General features: G+C 44.4%; 1 protein-coding gene across 1 annotated transcript in view; it reads left to right on the top strand.

Moving 5' to 3' along the window:
• The first annotated feature begins 2888 nt into the window (after window positions 1–2888).
• Window positions 2889–14677, top strand: part of LOC139388345 (RING finger protein 122-like) — a 26188-nt gene continuing 14399 nt past the window's right edge. The window contains exons 1-5 of the mRNA XM_071134961.1: window positions 2889–2943; window positions 3081–3230; window positions 4604–4789; window positions 12198–12243; window positions 12653–12694. Coding sequence (XP_070991062.1) covers window positions 4680–4789; window positions 12198–12243; window positions 12653–12694 — 198 coding nt within the window. The 5' untranslated portion in view covers window positions 2889–2943; window positions 3081–3230; window positions 4604–4679. The remainder of the gene's footprint in view (window positions 2944–3080; window positions 3231–4603; window positions 4790–12197; window positions 12244–12652; window positions 12695–14677) is intronic.

The following is a 14677-nucleotide window of genomic DNA, read 5'->3' as shown; positions in this document are numbered from 1 at the left end:
TTATTATAGACAGACTTCTCCCCATCTTAGCTACTACTGCATCAATATGTTTTGACCATGACACTTTACAACCCAGGGTTACTCTAAGCAGTCATCTCAACTTGCTCAATTTCCACATTATTTATTACAATATTTAGTTGAGGTTTAGGGTTTAGTGGGTGTTTTGTTACAAATACAATGCTTTTAGTTAAAGTAGTAAGTCGTTGAAAAGTTGCTAATTAGCTAAAGTTGTCCGTGAAGAGATTAGAACACGCTACCATTGGGTTGCTAGATGTTGGCATTATACGCCTACCCAACCTCCTTAAGTTTTTGCCTTAAGTAACCTTCTGTCTTATGTCTTACCATACCAAAAGAAAGATATCATACCTATTTTAGTATCTATGAGACTGGGCTGATGCTCTTGAGGGTATGGAAGATGTGGCAGTGTTTTTTAATGATATGGTTGATCTGTTTGGTAAGTGGGGAGTATTGAAGGAAGCATGGCACTCGTTGGTCAGGGAGGCAGGGTGGTTTGGGCGTAAGGCTGTCATCCTGGGATATATTTTTGTAATGATCCAGCTTGTTTTTCATAGTCATTCTGTGTGCTACAGATCTTGCATATGCGACTGTATTGGCTGTTAGGGAGGCTCTTTTTCAGGGGTGTAGGGTGGAAGCTATTTCCGCGTAACAGGGAATTCCTGTCTGTCGGCTTCCTGTATAGGTCTGTGCTAAAGCCACCCCCTCCCTTTTTATCAAAATGTCCAGAAAATGTGTTTAATGCGCATCAAAGGTGAGGGTGAATTTCAGATATTTACAGCTTGTGTTGATGAAGGAGTGGAACTGATTAAGTTCCTCTGCTGTGCCCTGGAGTAGAAGGAATATGCCATCAATAAAGTGTTTCCAGAGCTTGATATGGCACAAGAATGAGTTGTTAGGGCTGAAAATCATCTTCTTCTCAACCCACATACAGATTGGCATAATTCTGTGCCATTCTGTGCCAAGTCGTAGTGGGAGGACCACACACTATATTTGTATAGTGTATCGAATAAAAATCTAAAGTTCAATGTGTTTCCATCACAGTTTCACCTCTATCGATAGTTTTGTCACAAAAACGGTTGCATTAAATAGCAAATGTGCCTAGTCTGGTTTTCGCACATGAGTTCTAGCCAACAGCTCACAGACACAGTTGTGTGAGTATTTTGTGCGAGTTGATTCATCTACATGATACTGATAAGAGCGAGAATATTTGTATTTGTCAAACGGCAGTCAAGGGTCATGAGACCCTCAATATTTATTGGAAAGCAGCATCAAGCTGATCACTGTGCACTTTCTTTTGTTATTTTGTTTTAATTTTTAAAAAAAACGTTCACCCCTTTTTCTCCCTAATTTCATGGTATCAAATTGGTAGTTACAGTCTTGTCTCATCGCTGCAACTCCCGTAAGGACTCGGGAGAGGCGAAGGTCGAGAGCTGTACGTCCTCCGAAACACAACCCAGCCAAGCCGCACTGCTTCTTGACGCAATGCCCGCTTAACCCGGAAGCCAGCCGCACCAAGGTGTCTGAGGAAACACCGTACACCTGGCACATTCACACCCTGTGAAGTTCATCATAACTTCTTTCATCGGCACCCTAATAAACTGCATGGTTTCCCGAGTCGTAGTGGGAGGACCACACACCCTATTTGTATTTGTATTGATATTTTATTAGGGATCCCCATTAGCTGCTATCTTCTTCCTGGGGTCCATACACATTAAGACACTTATAATACACACAAAACAAAATATAAAACAGCAAACACTGTCATATCTGTCATACACCGTCAAACACTGAGATACACCACATATCCACAACACAAAATGTATGATACCACTATACAACAATATTACAATGTACATGTGTAGAGTGTGTGTGCTAGCGCCCGTATGTGTATACGTGTGCCTGTTCCTGTGTGTGTGTCTCTGCTGTTTCATAAGGTGTATTTGCAACAGGTAAGGTGTATATGCAAGCATCAACTGAATGATTTGAACTGAATGATTTCAAAATCATTTTAAATAGGTTTGAATTCTTCATATTATCATACATTCAATATATTTTGTTTACCTTTAAAAAAAAACTTGCATTACTACACTTTCGCTTTAAATAATGTTTATACATTTACATTTCTTTTTATTTTGGTACAATTATTTTCAACTCAAATTGGCTCGATGAGAGAAGGCGAGGAAAAATGAATTGTTTCCACTTTATACCTCTACAAGGTTGGTGGGTTGAACTAACGTAGGTTAATGCGATTAGCATGAGGTTGTAAGTAACAAGAACATTTCCCAGTACAAAGATATTAGCAGAAAGCTTAAATTGTTAATCTAACTGCACTGTCCAATTTACAGTAGCTATTACAGTGAAAGAATACCATGCTATTATTTGAGGAGAGTGCACAGTTATGAACTTGAAATGTTATTCATAAACCAATTAGGCACATTTGGGCAGTCTTGAGACAACATTTTTAACAAATGCAATGGTTCATTGAATCAGTGTAAAACATTGCCCATACACTGCTGCCATCTAGTGGCCAAAATCTACATTGCGCCTGGATTCCTAAATCACATATTGGTCTTTCTCATGCATTTCAAAGATGATGGTACAAAAAATATATATATTTTACCAGATCGAATGTGATATATTCTCCTACATTAATTTCACATTTCCACAAATTTCAAAGTGTTTCCTTTCAAATGGTATCATGAATATGCATATAATTGCTTCAGGTCATGAGCGACAGGCAGCTAGATTTGAGTATGTCGTTTTAGGCGAAAATTGGAAAAAGAAAGGGGCGGATCCTTAAATGAATAGGCTTCCCTCACGGAATTAGCTGTAACGTTAATGTTGTGTATGACAATACCAAGGCAGGACTTCTCGCGTTACGAAAATAAGATGTAGAATCAAGAAGTAAAATTGCCTACAGATGTGGTAAGGTACGAGCCACGGTCGACTCCTTTTGCATCTCTATGCCAACTTTTTTCTTTGTCTTTTTTAAAAGTGGCAGTATACCTCAAGGCAAAATTTTCATCTTTATGTCTGTTTTGGTTGGGACATTGGAAAAGAAGGACCATAGAGAGAGAGAGAAATTCCTACCGAATGAAGAATGTATAGTCCAGCTGTGAGCCGCATCCATTCACGACGAACCACGGGTGTTTATGAAGAATCAACATGTTCTACCATCGAGGGGCAGTCTGTGAGCCTTCTTCGTTATAACGGTAATAATTTTACGCATAACACATTTGTTTCTGTTAACGTTTCTTGTTTTTCAAAAGATTAACTTTACCACTGTGTGATATTGCATTGTTTTGATGGTTTTGCAAGAACAAGTTATGAGCTGACACCACTATGTGACTTTTTTATTTTATTGTATGATATGCGCAAATTTCGCTCCTAACACCAGGTCTACTTGCATCACTTTATAGAATCGTTTCTATTACTAACACATTGGACATTTTGACGACACATATCCTCCGGTGAAAATAAATGATATGATCGTCAGTAACGGAATGTCATTGTCCCTTGGTGACTTTACGTCACTGTAAGTATGCAGTGTGCGCAACTTCTCTTTTGTGCGCAAACAGTTCTTGATATCCAAGTCTGTTTTATGGTAAATTGAGACAACAGACAAGAGTAAACTTATTGATTCTATACTTTATATTACACACACTTATATATTTGCCTTCAAATTATCTTGGGAAAAAAGTGGATTAAGTGTTTGGAAATCACATTCTCATATCCAGTGGCTCTTCTAACAGTGACCCACACCAACATCTGTGCTTCAGAGTGCACGCACAAGCACACACACACACACACTGCGCACACACACACACCTGCAGTGTGATCTCTGTTCTCTCAGCCAATAAACTGAACATGTGCTGCTTGACCAATAGAGTTTAGGAATATAAACAGTCAAGGGCTTACCTAGGGCAGTGTGTACCGTGTGCATGCCGTGTGTGTACGCATGTGAGCAGGTTGTTGTACTTGGACCAGGGCCTGAAAATACAGCTATTCTGTATTCATGCTGTACAGTCGTACATCAGAAGACTAGGGCATCAGTAAGCCCCTATAGATGTAACCGATGTGAAATGGCTAGCTAGTTAGCAGTGGTGCGCGCTAATAGCGTGGGTGCTTCGTGGGTGGCTGTTGTCGATGTGTGCAGAGTGCCTGGTTCGAGCCCAGGTTGGGGCGAGGAGAGGGAAGGAAGCAATACTGTTACATAGACAAAAGTCACAGTTTTGGATCAGCTCACCTCCCCCAATCCCACCTAACATTAGATACAAACTGCCCTTAGATCAGTGTCTATTGGCAACTTCATATCCTGCCAGCTTCACAGCACCTGAGCTACAGTATGTCTCACCACAGACTGCATCACTTCCTGCTTTGTCAGCGCCTGTTGTCTTATCCCTCACCCACAACAGAGACGGGCTGGGTATCTTACTGTTAATGTGTTACCGTGTGTATGTGTTGTGTTATTCTGGCGTAAGTACCGTGCGTTTGTTTGCGTGCTTGCATTCTTTTTTTGTAATCAACATTCTTAACGTGCACGCTTTTCTGAAATTATTGAATGTTTGTGTGTGTCTCCCTCCAGGGTGTGTGTGTCTGGTTCACTGTCAGAGGGGAAAGATCAGAGGTCACAGCAGGTCGGGGGCTAGAAGTTAGGGATCATGTCTGCCGTGGCGTTCCAGGACCTTCCTCTTAACATCTACATGGTCATCTTCGGGACCGGAGTCTTCGTTTTCGTCCTCAGTCTCATCTTCTGCTGCTACTTCATCAGGTAAACATATCCCTCCATCTATTTATCTATCTGTCTGTCTGCTAGTGTTGCACGGTATACCAAAACTTCCATTCCTTTTTTATACTAAAATGTGAAAAACGGTTGATACTGGTTGTTGGTGTGAGATAGGCATGGGGTGTGGGTGGCTTTTGATACTTTTATTGGATTCCTCATGTCTTACTCATTGTTAGGAGGAATGAAGGTCCAAATCGAATGTTAGGTACTGTATTTATGGAAGACTATATTTTTATTTGTTTTATTTAACTAGGCAAGTCAGTTAGGAACAAATTCTTATTTACAATGATGGCCTAGCAAAAGGCAAAAGGCCTCCTGCGGGGACGGGGACCTGGGATTAAATATAAAAAATAAATACAGTCGTGGCCAAAAGTTTTGAGAATGACACAAATATTAATTCCCACAAAGTTTGCTGCTTCAGTGTCTTTAGATATTTTTGTCAGATGTTACTATGGAATACTGAAGTATAATTACAAGCATTTCACAAGTGTCAAAGGCCTTTATTGACAATTACATGAAGTTGATGCAAAGAGTATTTGCAGTGTTGACCCTTCTTTTTCAAGACCTCTGCAATCCGCCCTGGCATGCTGTCAATTAACTTCTGGGCCACATCCTGACTGATGGCAGCCTATTCTTGCATAATCAATGCTTGGAGTTTGTCAGAATTTGTGGGTTTTCATTTGTCCACCCACCTCTTGAGGATTGACCACAAGTTCTCAATGGGATTATCACTTTTGCCTTGTGGCAAGGTGCTCCATCATGCTGGAAAAGGCATTGTTCATCACCAAACTGTTCCTGGATGATTGGGAGAAGTTGCTCTCGGAGGATGTGTTGGTACCATTCTTTATTCATGGCTGTGTTCTTAGGCAAAATTGTGAGTGAGCCCACTCCCTTGGCTGAGAAGCAACCCCACACATGAATGGTCTCAGGATGCTTTACTGTTGGCATGACACAGGACTGATGGTAGCGCTCACCTTGACTTCTCCGGACAAGCTTTTTTTCCGGATGCCCCAAACAATTAGAAAGGGGATTCATCAGAGAAAATTACTTCACCCCAGTCCTCAGCAGTCCAATCCCTGTACCTTTTGCAGAATATCAGTCTGTCCCTGATGTTTTTCCTGGAGAGAAGTGGCTTCTTTGCTGCCCTTCTTAACACCAGGCCATCCTCCAAAAGTCTTCGCCTCACTGTGCGTGCTGATGCACTCACACCTGCCTGCTGCCATTCCTGAGCAAGCTCTGTGCTGGTGGTGCCCCGGTACTGGCGCTTGCTGGACTTTCTTGAGCGCCCTGAAGCCTTCTTCACAACAATTGAACCGCTCTCCTTGAAGTTCTTGATGATCTGATAAATGGTTGATTTAGGTGCAATCATACTGGCAGCAATATCCTTGCCTGTGAAGCCCTTTTTGTGCAAAGCAATGATGATGGCACGTGTTTCCTTGCAGGAAACCATCGTTGACAGAGGAAGAACAATGATTCCAAGCACCACCCTCCTTTTGAAGCTTCCAGTCTGTTATTCGAACTCCGTCAGCATGACAAAGTGATCTCCAGCCTTGTCCTCGTCAATACTCATACCTGTGTTAACGAGACAATCACTGACATGATGTCAGCTGGTCCTTTTGTGGCAGGGCTGAAATGCAGTGGAATATTTTGTGGGGGATTCAGTTCATTTGCATGGTAAAGAGGGACTTTGCAATTAATCGCAATTCATCTGATCACTCTTCATAACATTCTGGAGTATATGCCTATTGCCATCATACAAACTGAGTCAGCAGACTTTGTGAAAATTAATATTTGTGTCATTCTAAAAACTTTTGGCTACGACTGTACAATATAAATATAGGACAAAACACACATCACAACAAGAGACACAACACAACGCTACATAAAGACAACAACATTGCAAGGCAGAAACACATGACAACACAGCATGGTAGCAACACAACATAACAACAACATGGTAGCAACACAACATGGTAGCAGCACAAAACAGGGTACAAACATTATTGGGCACAGACAGCAGCACAAAGGGCAAGAAGGTAGAGACAACAAAGCAGCCACAACTGTCAGTAAGAGTGTCCATGATTGAGTCTTTGAATGAAGAGATTGAGATAAAACTGTCGGGTTTGAGTGTTTGTTGCAGCTCGTTCCAGTCGCTAGCTGCAGCGAACTGAAAAGAGGAGCGACCCAGGGATGTGTTTGCTTTGGGAACCTTTATGTGACTGGCAGAAGGATGTGGGCTGCAGTAGATATCTCAGCCTAAGAAGGTTTAATAAATAAGCATCAACCAGTGGGTTGCGACGGGTATGCAGAGATTACCAGTTTACAGAGGAGTATAGAGTGCAGGGATGTGTCCTATAAAGAGCATTGGTGGCCGAATGGTAAAGAACGGTAAAGAACATCTAGCCGCTCGAGAGAACCCTTACCTGCCGATCTATAAATTATGTCTCCGTAATCTAACATGGGCAGGATGGTCATCTGAATCAGGGTTAGTTTGGCAGATGGGGTGAAAGAGGAGCGATTACGATAGAGGAAACCAAGTCTAGATTTAACTTTAGCCTGCAGCTTTGATATGTGCTGAGAGAACGACAGTGCACCGTCTAGCCATACTCCCAAGTACAAGTTATTTTTACCAAACCACATGACCTTTGTTTTGGAGGTTTTCAGAACAAGGTTAAGATTAGAGAAATCTTGTTTGACACTAAGAAAGCTTTGTTGTAGAGCATTTAACACAAAATCCAAGGAGGGGCCAGCTGAGTATAAGACTGTATCATCTGCATATAAATGGATGAGAGAGCTTCCTACTGCCTGAGCTATGTTGTTGATGTAAATTGAGAAGGGCGTGGGGCCTAGGATCGAGCCTTGGGGTACTCCCTTGCTGATAGGCAGTGGCTGAGACAGCTGATTTTCTGACTGCATTCTTTGAGAGAGGTAATTAGCAAACCAGCACGAAGACCCCTCAGAGACACCAATACTCCTTAGCCCGGCCCACAAGAATGGAATGGTCTACCGTATCAAAAGCTTTGGCCAAGTCAATAAAAATAGCAGCACAATATTGCTTAGAATCAAGGGCAATGGTGACATCATTGAGGACCTTTAAGGTTGCAGTGACCCATCCTTATCCTCAGCGGAAACTGGTTTGCATACCCGAGAGAATACTATAGACATCAAGAAAGCCAGTCAGTTGATTAATGACAAGTTTTTCCAACACTTTTGATATATAAATCTTATAAATTCAAATTTCCAATTGGGGTGCAAACAATTAGCTTAATTTATCAGAGATCAAATTCTATTTAAACAAAAGAATGTTTCAGGAATGATAATCTTATCAGTTTCTAACTACAGAAATTATTTCAGAACAATATGAGACGGTAATAAATACTCTTTCTTGTGCGTTTTGAGGTGGAATAGGCCTAGGGTACATCTTGATTTTACCAGTTTATCAATAGAGATTTACCATTCAAATACACTATAATCATTATGTTGTTATGTCGTTTGATTAGTAAAGACAAATTCAAATTGATAACATGATTGAATAATTGGTTAATTAAAGTATGCAGTATGCATTGAAGCATAAATACTGACGATCAAAAAATACTGATGTAAAACATTTCAAATGTAATCAAATCAAAATCAAATCAAATGTATTTATATAGCCCTTCGTACATCAGCTGATATCTCAAAGTGCTGTACAGAAACCCAGCCAAAACCCCAAACAGCAAGCAATGCAGGTGTAGAAGTACGGTGGCTAGGAAAAACTCCCTAGAAAGGCCAAAACCTAGGAAGAAACCTAGAGAGGAACCAGGCTATGTGGGGTGGCCAGTCCTCTTCTGGCTGTGCCGGGTGGAGATTATAACAGAACATGGCCATAATGACCAGCATGGTCGAATAATAATAAGGCAGAACAGTTGAAACTGGAGCAGCAGCACGGTCAGGTGGACTGGGGACAGCAAGGAGTCATCATGTCAGGTAGTCCTGGGGCATGGTCCTAGGGCTCAGGTCCGCCGAGAGAGAGAAAGAAAGAGAGGAGAGAATTAGAGAACGCACACTTAGATTCACACAGGACACCGAATAGGACAGGAGAAGTACTCCAGATATAACAAACTGACCCTAGCCCCCCGACACATAAACTACTGCAGCATAAATACTGGAGGCTGAGACAGGAGGGGTCAGGAGACACTGTGGCCCCATCGGAGGACACCCCCAGACAGGGCCAAACAGGAAGGATATAACCCCACCCACTTTGCCAAAGCACAGCCCCCACACCACTAGAGGGATATCTTCAACCACCAACTTACCATCCTGAGACAAGACTGAGTATAGCCCACAAAGATCTCCGCCATGGCACAACCCAAGGGGGGGCGCCAACCCAGACAGGATGACCACATCAGTGAATCGTAATGAAATTGAACTCAAAAGATGCCCAGTGATTGAATAGAGCAGTAGCTGAGTTTCTCATTCTGGATCAAGTGCCATTGTGTGACTTTGGCTGATATGCCTACTTTCTTTACCGTGGTATCGTTTTGTTATCAAATCCATCCATCTGACAGGTGTGGCATATCAATAAACTGATTAAACAGCATGATCATTACACAGGTGCACCTTGTGCTGGGGACAATAATAGACCACTCTAAAATGTGCAGTTTTATCACACATCACAATGCCACAGATGTCTCAAGTTTTGAGGGAGCGTGCAATTGGCATGCTGACTGCAGGAATGTTCACCAGAGCTGTTGCCAGATAATTGGTTGTTCAGGTCTCTACCATAAGCCACTTCCAACGTTGTTTTAGAGAATTTGGCAGTACATCTAATCGGCCTCACAACCTCAGACCACATCAGGCTTCTTCACTGCAGGATTGTCTGAGACCAGCCACCCGGACAGCGGATGAAACTGTAGGTTTGCACAATCAAATCATTTCTGCACAAACTGTCAGAAACCATCGTACGGAAGCTAATTTGCATGCTCGTCATCCTCACCAGGGTCTTGACCTGACTGCAGTTCGGCGTTGTAACCGACTTCAGTGGGTAAATGCTCACCTTTGATGACCATTGTCACACTGGAGAAGTGTGCTCTTCATGGATGAATCCGGGTTTCAACTGTACCAGGCAGATGGCAGACAGTGTGTATGGCATCGTTTGAGCGAGGGGTTTGCTGATGTCAATGTTGTGAACAGAGTGCCCCATGGTGGTGGTGGGGTTATGGTATGGGCAGACATAAGCTACGGACAACGAGCACAATTGCATTTTATTGATGACAATTTGAATGCATAGAGATACCGTGATGAGACCCTGAGGCCCATTGTCGTGCCATTCATCCACCGCCATCACCTCATGTTTCAGCATGATAAATGCACAGGCCCATGTTGCAAGGATCTCTACACAATTTCTCGAAGCTGAAAATGTCCCAGGTCTTCCATGGCCTGTTTACTCATCAGACATGTCACCCATTGAGCACGTTTGGGATGCTCTTGATCCACATGTACGACAGTGTTCCAGTTCCCACCAATATGCAACAACTTTGCACAGCCATTGAAGAGGAGTGGGGAAACATTCCACAGGCCACAATCAACAGCCTGATCAACTCTATGCAAAGGAGATGTGTCGCGCTGCATGAGTCAAATGGTGGTCACACCAGATACTGACTGGTTTTCTGATCCATGCCACTACCTTTTTTTTAAAGGTATCTGTGACCAACAAAATCTGTATTCCCAGTCATGTGAAATCCATAGATTTCCTTATATTGTTACATGTTGCGTTTATATTTTTGTTCAGTGTAGATCCCCATGGATCTTGAAATGTCCGAAATGTGTTTGCATGAGTGTGTGTGTGTGACTGTTATTACTGTTACTGTGACTAAGGCTTCTCTAAAAAGCTCTTTAGAATCGGGTCCAGGCTATTGTTTTCATGGGGGACTCCTCACCCGTCCCTCTGTTTCCTCTGTCCTTAAGTATTTCCCAACTCAAACAATCAGCTGCAGATGATTATCAGCCTGGTTTGTCCCTGAGTCTATTTAAGGCCTCAGGCAGCAGCCCCACGGTTGGAAGTAAACGTAGGGTCCTCCTCCTATCCTGAACCTCCCACACATAGGGCCCTATAAAATCCGCAATGCAGAGAACGCGGACTGGATCACGGAATCCTGACATTAAAACGGAATTCAACAATATTCAAAAATGTATTCAACTTAGTAAGGCTTCAACTAAATGTATTGAAAATGAATTAATTTGCCCAAGTTTATCATAAGACTATAAATAGTGATTTGTATTTCCTGCAACTTTCTGAAGAGTCAATGAGAATTGCTCTGGTCTGTGAATGTGCGGTGTCTACCACATTGTGTAGCCTTTAGCAATGATGCTAATGAAAAGTCTTCTGGTAGATAGAAATGTGCCTTTCCCAAAAACCTTCTAAATCAAATGTTAACTACAAAGTAACCTATGCTTACCTGGCAGAATTATAACATTATTATTTGCATCAATCCAGTGGGTATTTGTTTTGCAAACTCTACCATCACAAAAAAAAACACACTAGACAACAGCCTCTTGCTAATTGCACACTGCAATTAAAGGGTAACTACACACAAAAATCTCAATTTCTCTATTTATCCCAGCCCTCAAAAAGTGGTCTCCTGATGTGGTTTAAGCATTGTTGTGGACTCACAAAACAACTCAATTGGATGGTTTTAAAAAGTGGGAATTTGAGAGCAAAACCCAAAGAAAAACTGGAAAATGGAAACCTGAAATAACTAAATGGAGAAAACAGAATTTGGGGAAAAACTCAACGGAATCAGGCAAAAAATAAAACTGATTTAATAGGGCCCTACACACACTTATACAAACACACACAGTAGACAAATGCACATTCACACACACTCACACAAACAAAACACACACATGCACATTTTAAGACATAAATGTCTATTGTTTTCATCTGTGTTGTGACAAAGAGGACATACGACAGTGGTAACTGGAGACTGCTCTGGGTCTGAAGAGTTATTGAGCCTTAATGAAGTGAGATTGTGTTCAGTGTGAACAACACAGCACTGTGTCTGGGGTATTTTTGCTCCACAATGTGGTCCTTTCAAAAGTGGCAGAGAGGAGAGGAAAGCAGAGGCATTATGCCCATTGAAACTGAGTGGGCACAGCGGGCACGAGTCCCTTTACTACATCTGTTTGGTGAAAACGTGCTACCGTATTTATTTATTTTTACACAGAATTATTATTTGGCGATCAATGCACTTTAAAAGTAAAAATACAATTTTGACTAGGGCCAATCGTTTCAGCTTATGTACCTCTAGGGTGACTACAGACAGGTGCATTGAAGACGCCACTGTCTGTCTGCCCTCTTTTTACTCAGCTGTACTAAAAGTCTCTCCTCTCTTTCTGCTCTCCTCCCTCCCAGTAAACTAAGGCACCAGGCTCGGCGAGAGAGGTTTGGATACAAAGCGGTAAGTCAAGTCACAACACCACAAAAAAGTCACGTTCCTGAAGTCTTGTCTTCTATAAGTCAGTCATGTTCAACACACTGCACCTATAACACAATTACTTCATGACACGTTTGCATACAAACTCAGGGTGCCTTCCAGGTCACCTTTTTTGCAGTCGTGCTGTCCATATAATCAGAAGCACAATGCCTGGAGAGTTGTTTAAAATCTCAGGAATACATTACAGAAATATATTGTAACTGCAATGAAGACCGTCCCACATCAATCCTCACAGTGTCTCCGGCCCCCTAGTGTTGAGAGCAAAACCATCCCAATGATCTTTTAAATGCTCCTTCATCTTGTGAATAGAAAACCTGTTTCATTCCATGTTTGTCTCACAACTCTAGCGGTAATCACCGATGCTTTTTCACAGGTGGTATTCAAAGGGGATACAAAGAAACTGAATCTACACGGGGTAAGTTTGTTATTCTTCTTTCCATTATGCTTCTGTTTAGTGCACTTTTTTTACACTCTCCAACCACCTTCTCTCTCTCCCCTGGTTTCTCTCTCGGCACGCTCTCTCTCTCTCCCCTTGTTTCTCTCTCTCGCGCGCTCTCTCTCCCCTGGTTTCTCTCTCTCGCGCGCGCTCTCTCTCCCCTGGTTTCTCTCTCTCGCGCGCTCTCTCTCTCCCCTGGTTTCTCTCTCTCGCGCGCTCTCTCTCTCCCCTGGTTTCTCTCTCTCGCGCGCTCTCTCTCTCCCCTGGTTTCTCTCTTGCGCGCACGCTCTCTCTCTCCCCTGGTTTCTCTCTCGCGCGCGCTCTCTCTCCCCCCTGGTTTCTCTCTCTCGCGCGCTCTCTCTCCCCCCTGGTTTCTCTCTCTCGCGCGCGCTCTCTCCCCCCTGGTTTCTCTCTCTCGCGCTCTCTCTCTCTCCCCTGGTTTCTCTCTCTCGCGCGCGCTCTCTCTCTCCCCTGGCTTCTCTCTCTCGCGCGCGCTCTCTCTCCCCTGGTTTCTCTCTCTCTCTCTCGCGCTCTCTCTCCCCTGGTTTCTCTCTCTCGCTCGCTCTCTCCCCCCTGGTTTCTCTCTCTCGCTCGCTCTCTCTCCCCCCTGGTTTCTCTCTCTCGCGCGCTCTCTCTCGCCCCTGGTTTCTCTCTCTCGCGCGCTCTCTCTCCCCCCTGGTTTCTCTCTCTCGCGCTCTCTCTCTCTCCCCTGGTTTCTCTCTCTCGCGTGCGCTCTCTCTCTCCCCTGGCTTCTCTCTCTCGCGCGCGCTCTCTCTCCCTCTCTCTCGCGCTCTCTCTCCCCTGGTTTCTCTCTCTCGCTCGCTCTCTCTCCCCTGGTTTCTCTCTCTCGCGCGCTCTCTCTCTCTCCCTGGTTTCTCTCTCTCGCGCGCTCTCTCTCTCCCCTGGTTTCTCTCTCTCGTGCGCTCTCTCTCTCTCTCTCTCTCCCCTGGTTTCTCTCTCGCGCGCACGCTCTCTCTCTCCCCTGGTTTCTCTCTCTCTCGCGCTATCTCTCCCCTGGTTTCTCTCTCTCGCTCGCTCTCTCTCCCCTGGTTTCTCTCTCTCGCGCGCTCTCTCTCTCCCTGGTTTCTCTCTCTCGCGCGCTCTCTCTCTCCCCTGGTTTCTCTCTCTCGTGCGCTCTCTCTCTCTCTCTCTCCCCTGGTTTCTCTCTCGCGCGCACGCTCTCTCTCTCCCCTGGTTTCTCTCTCTCGCGCGCTCTCTCTCCCCCCTGGTTTCTCTCTCTCGCGCGCTCTCTCTCCCCCCTGGTTTCTCTCTCTCGCGCGCGCTCTCTCCCCCTCTGGTTTCTCTCTCTCGCGCTCTCTCTCTCTCCCCTGGTTTCTCTCTCTCGCGCGCGCTCTCTCTCTCTCCCCTGGCTTCTCTCTCTCGCGCGCGCTCTCTCTCCCCTGGTTTCTCTCTCTCTCTCTCGCGCTCTCTCTCTCTCCCCTGGTTTCTCTCTCTCGGTTTCTCTCCCCTTGTTTCTCTCTCTCTCGTCTCTCTCTCTCTCCCCTGGTTTCTCTCTCTCGCGCTCTCTCTCTCTCTCTCTCGCGCGCTCTCTCTCTCCCTGGTTTCTCTCTCGCGCGCTCTCTCTCTCTCCCCTGGTTTCTCTCTCGCTCTCTCTCTCCCCTGGTTTCTCTCTCTCGGTTTCTCTCTCTCGCGCGCGCTCTCTCTCTCTCTCTCTCTCTCGCGCTCTGCTCTCTCTCTCTCCCCTGGTTTCTCTCTCTCGCGCGCTCTCTCTCTCTCTCTCCCCTGCTCTCTCTCGCGCGCTCTCTCTCTCTCCCTGGTTTCTCTCTCTCTCCCCTGGTTTCTCTCTCTCATCTCTCTCTCCTCTCTCTCTCTCTCCTCTCTCTCTCCCTGGTTTCTCTCTCTCGCTCGCTCTCTCTCCCCTCTCTCTCTCTCTCTCCCCTGGTTTCTCTCTCTCTCGCGCGCTCTCTCTCCCCTGGTTTCTCTCTCTCGCGCGCTCTCTCT

The sequence above is a fragment of the Oncorhynchus clarkii genome, chromosome 29, assembly GCF_045791955.1.
Source record: "Oncorhynchus clarkii lewisi isolate Uvic-CL-2024 chromosome 29, UVic_Ocla_1.0, whole genome shotgun sequence".
Classification (NCBI taxonomy): Eukaryota; Metazoa; Chordata; class Actinopteri; order Salmoniformes; family Salmonidae; genus Oncorhynchus; species Oncorhynchus clarkii.
This window is presented reverse-complemented; position numbering and strand designations above follow the sequence as displayed.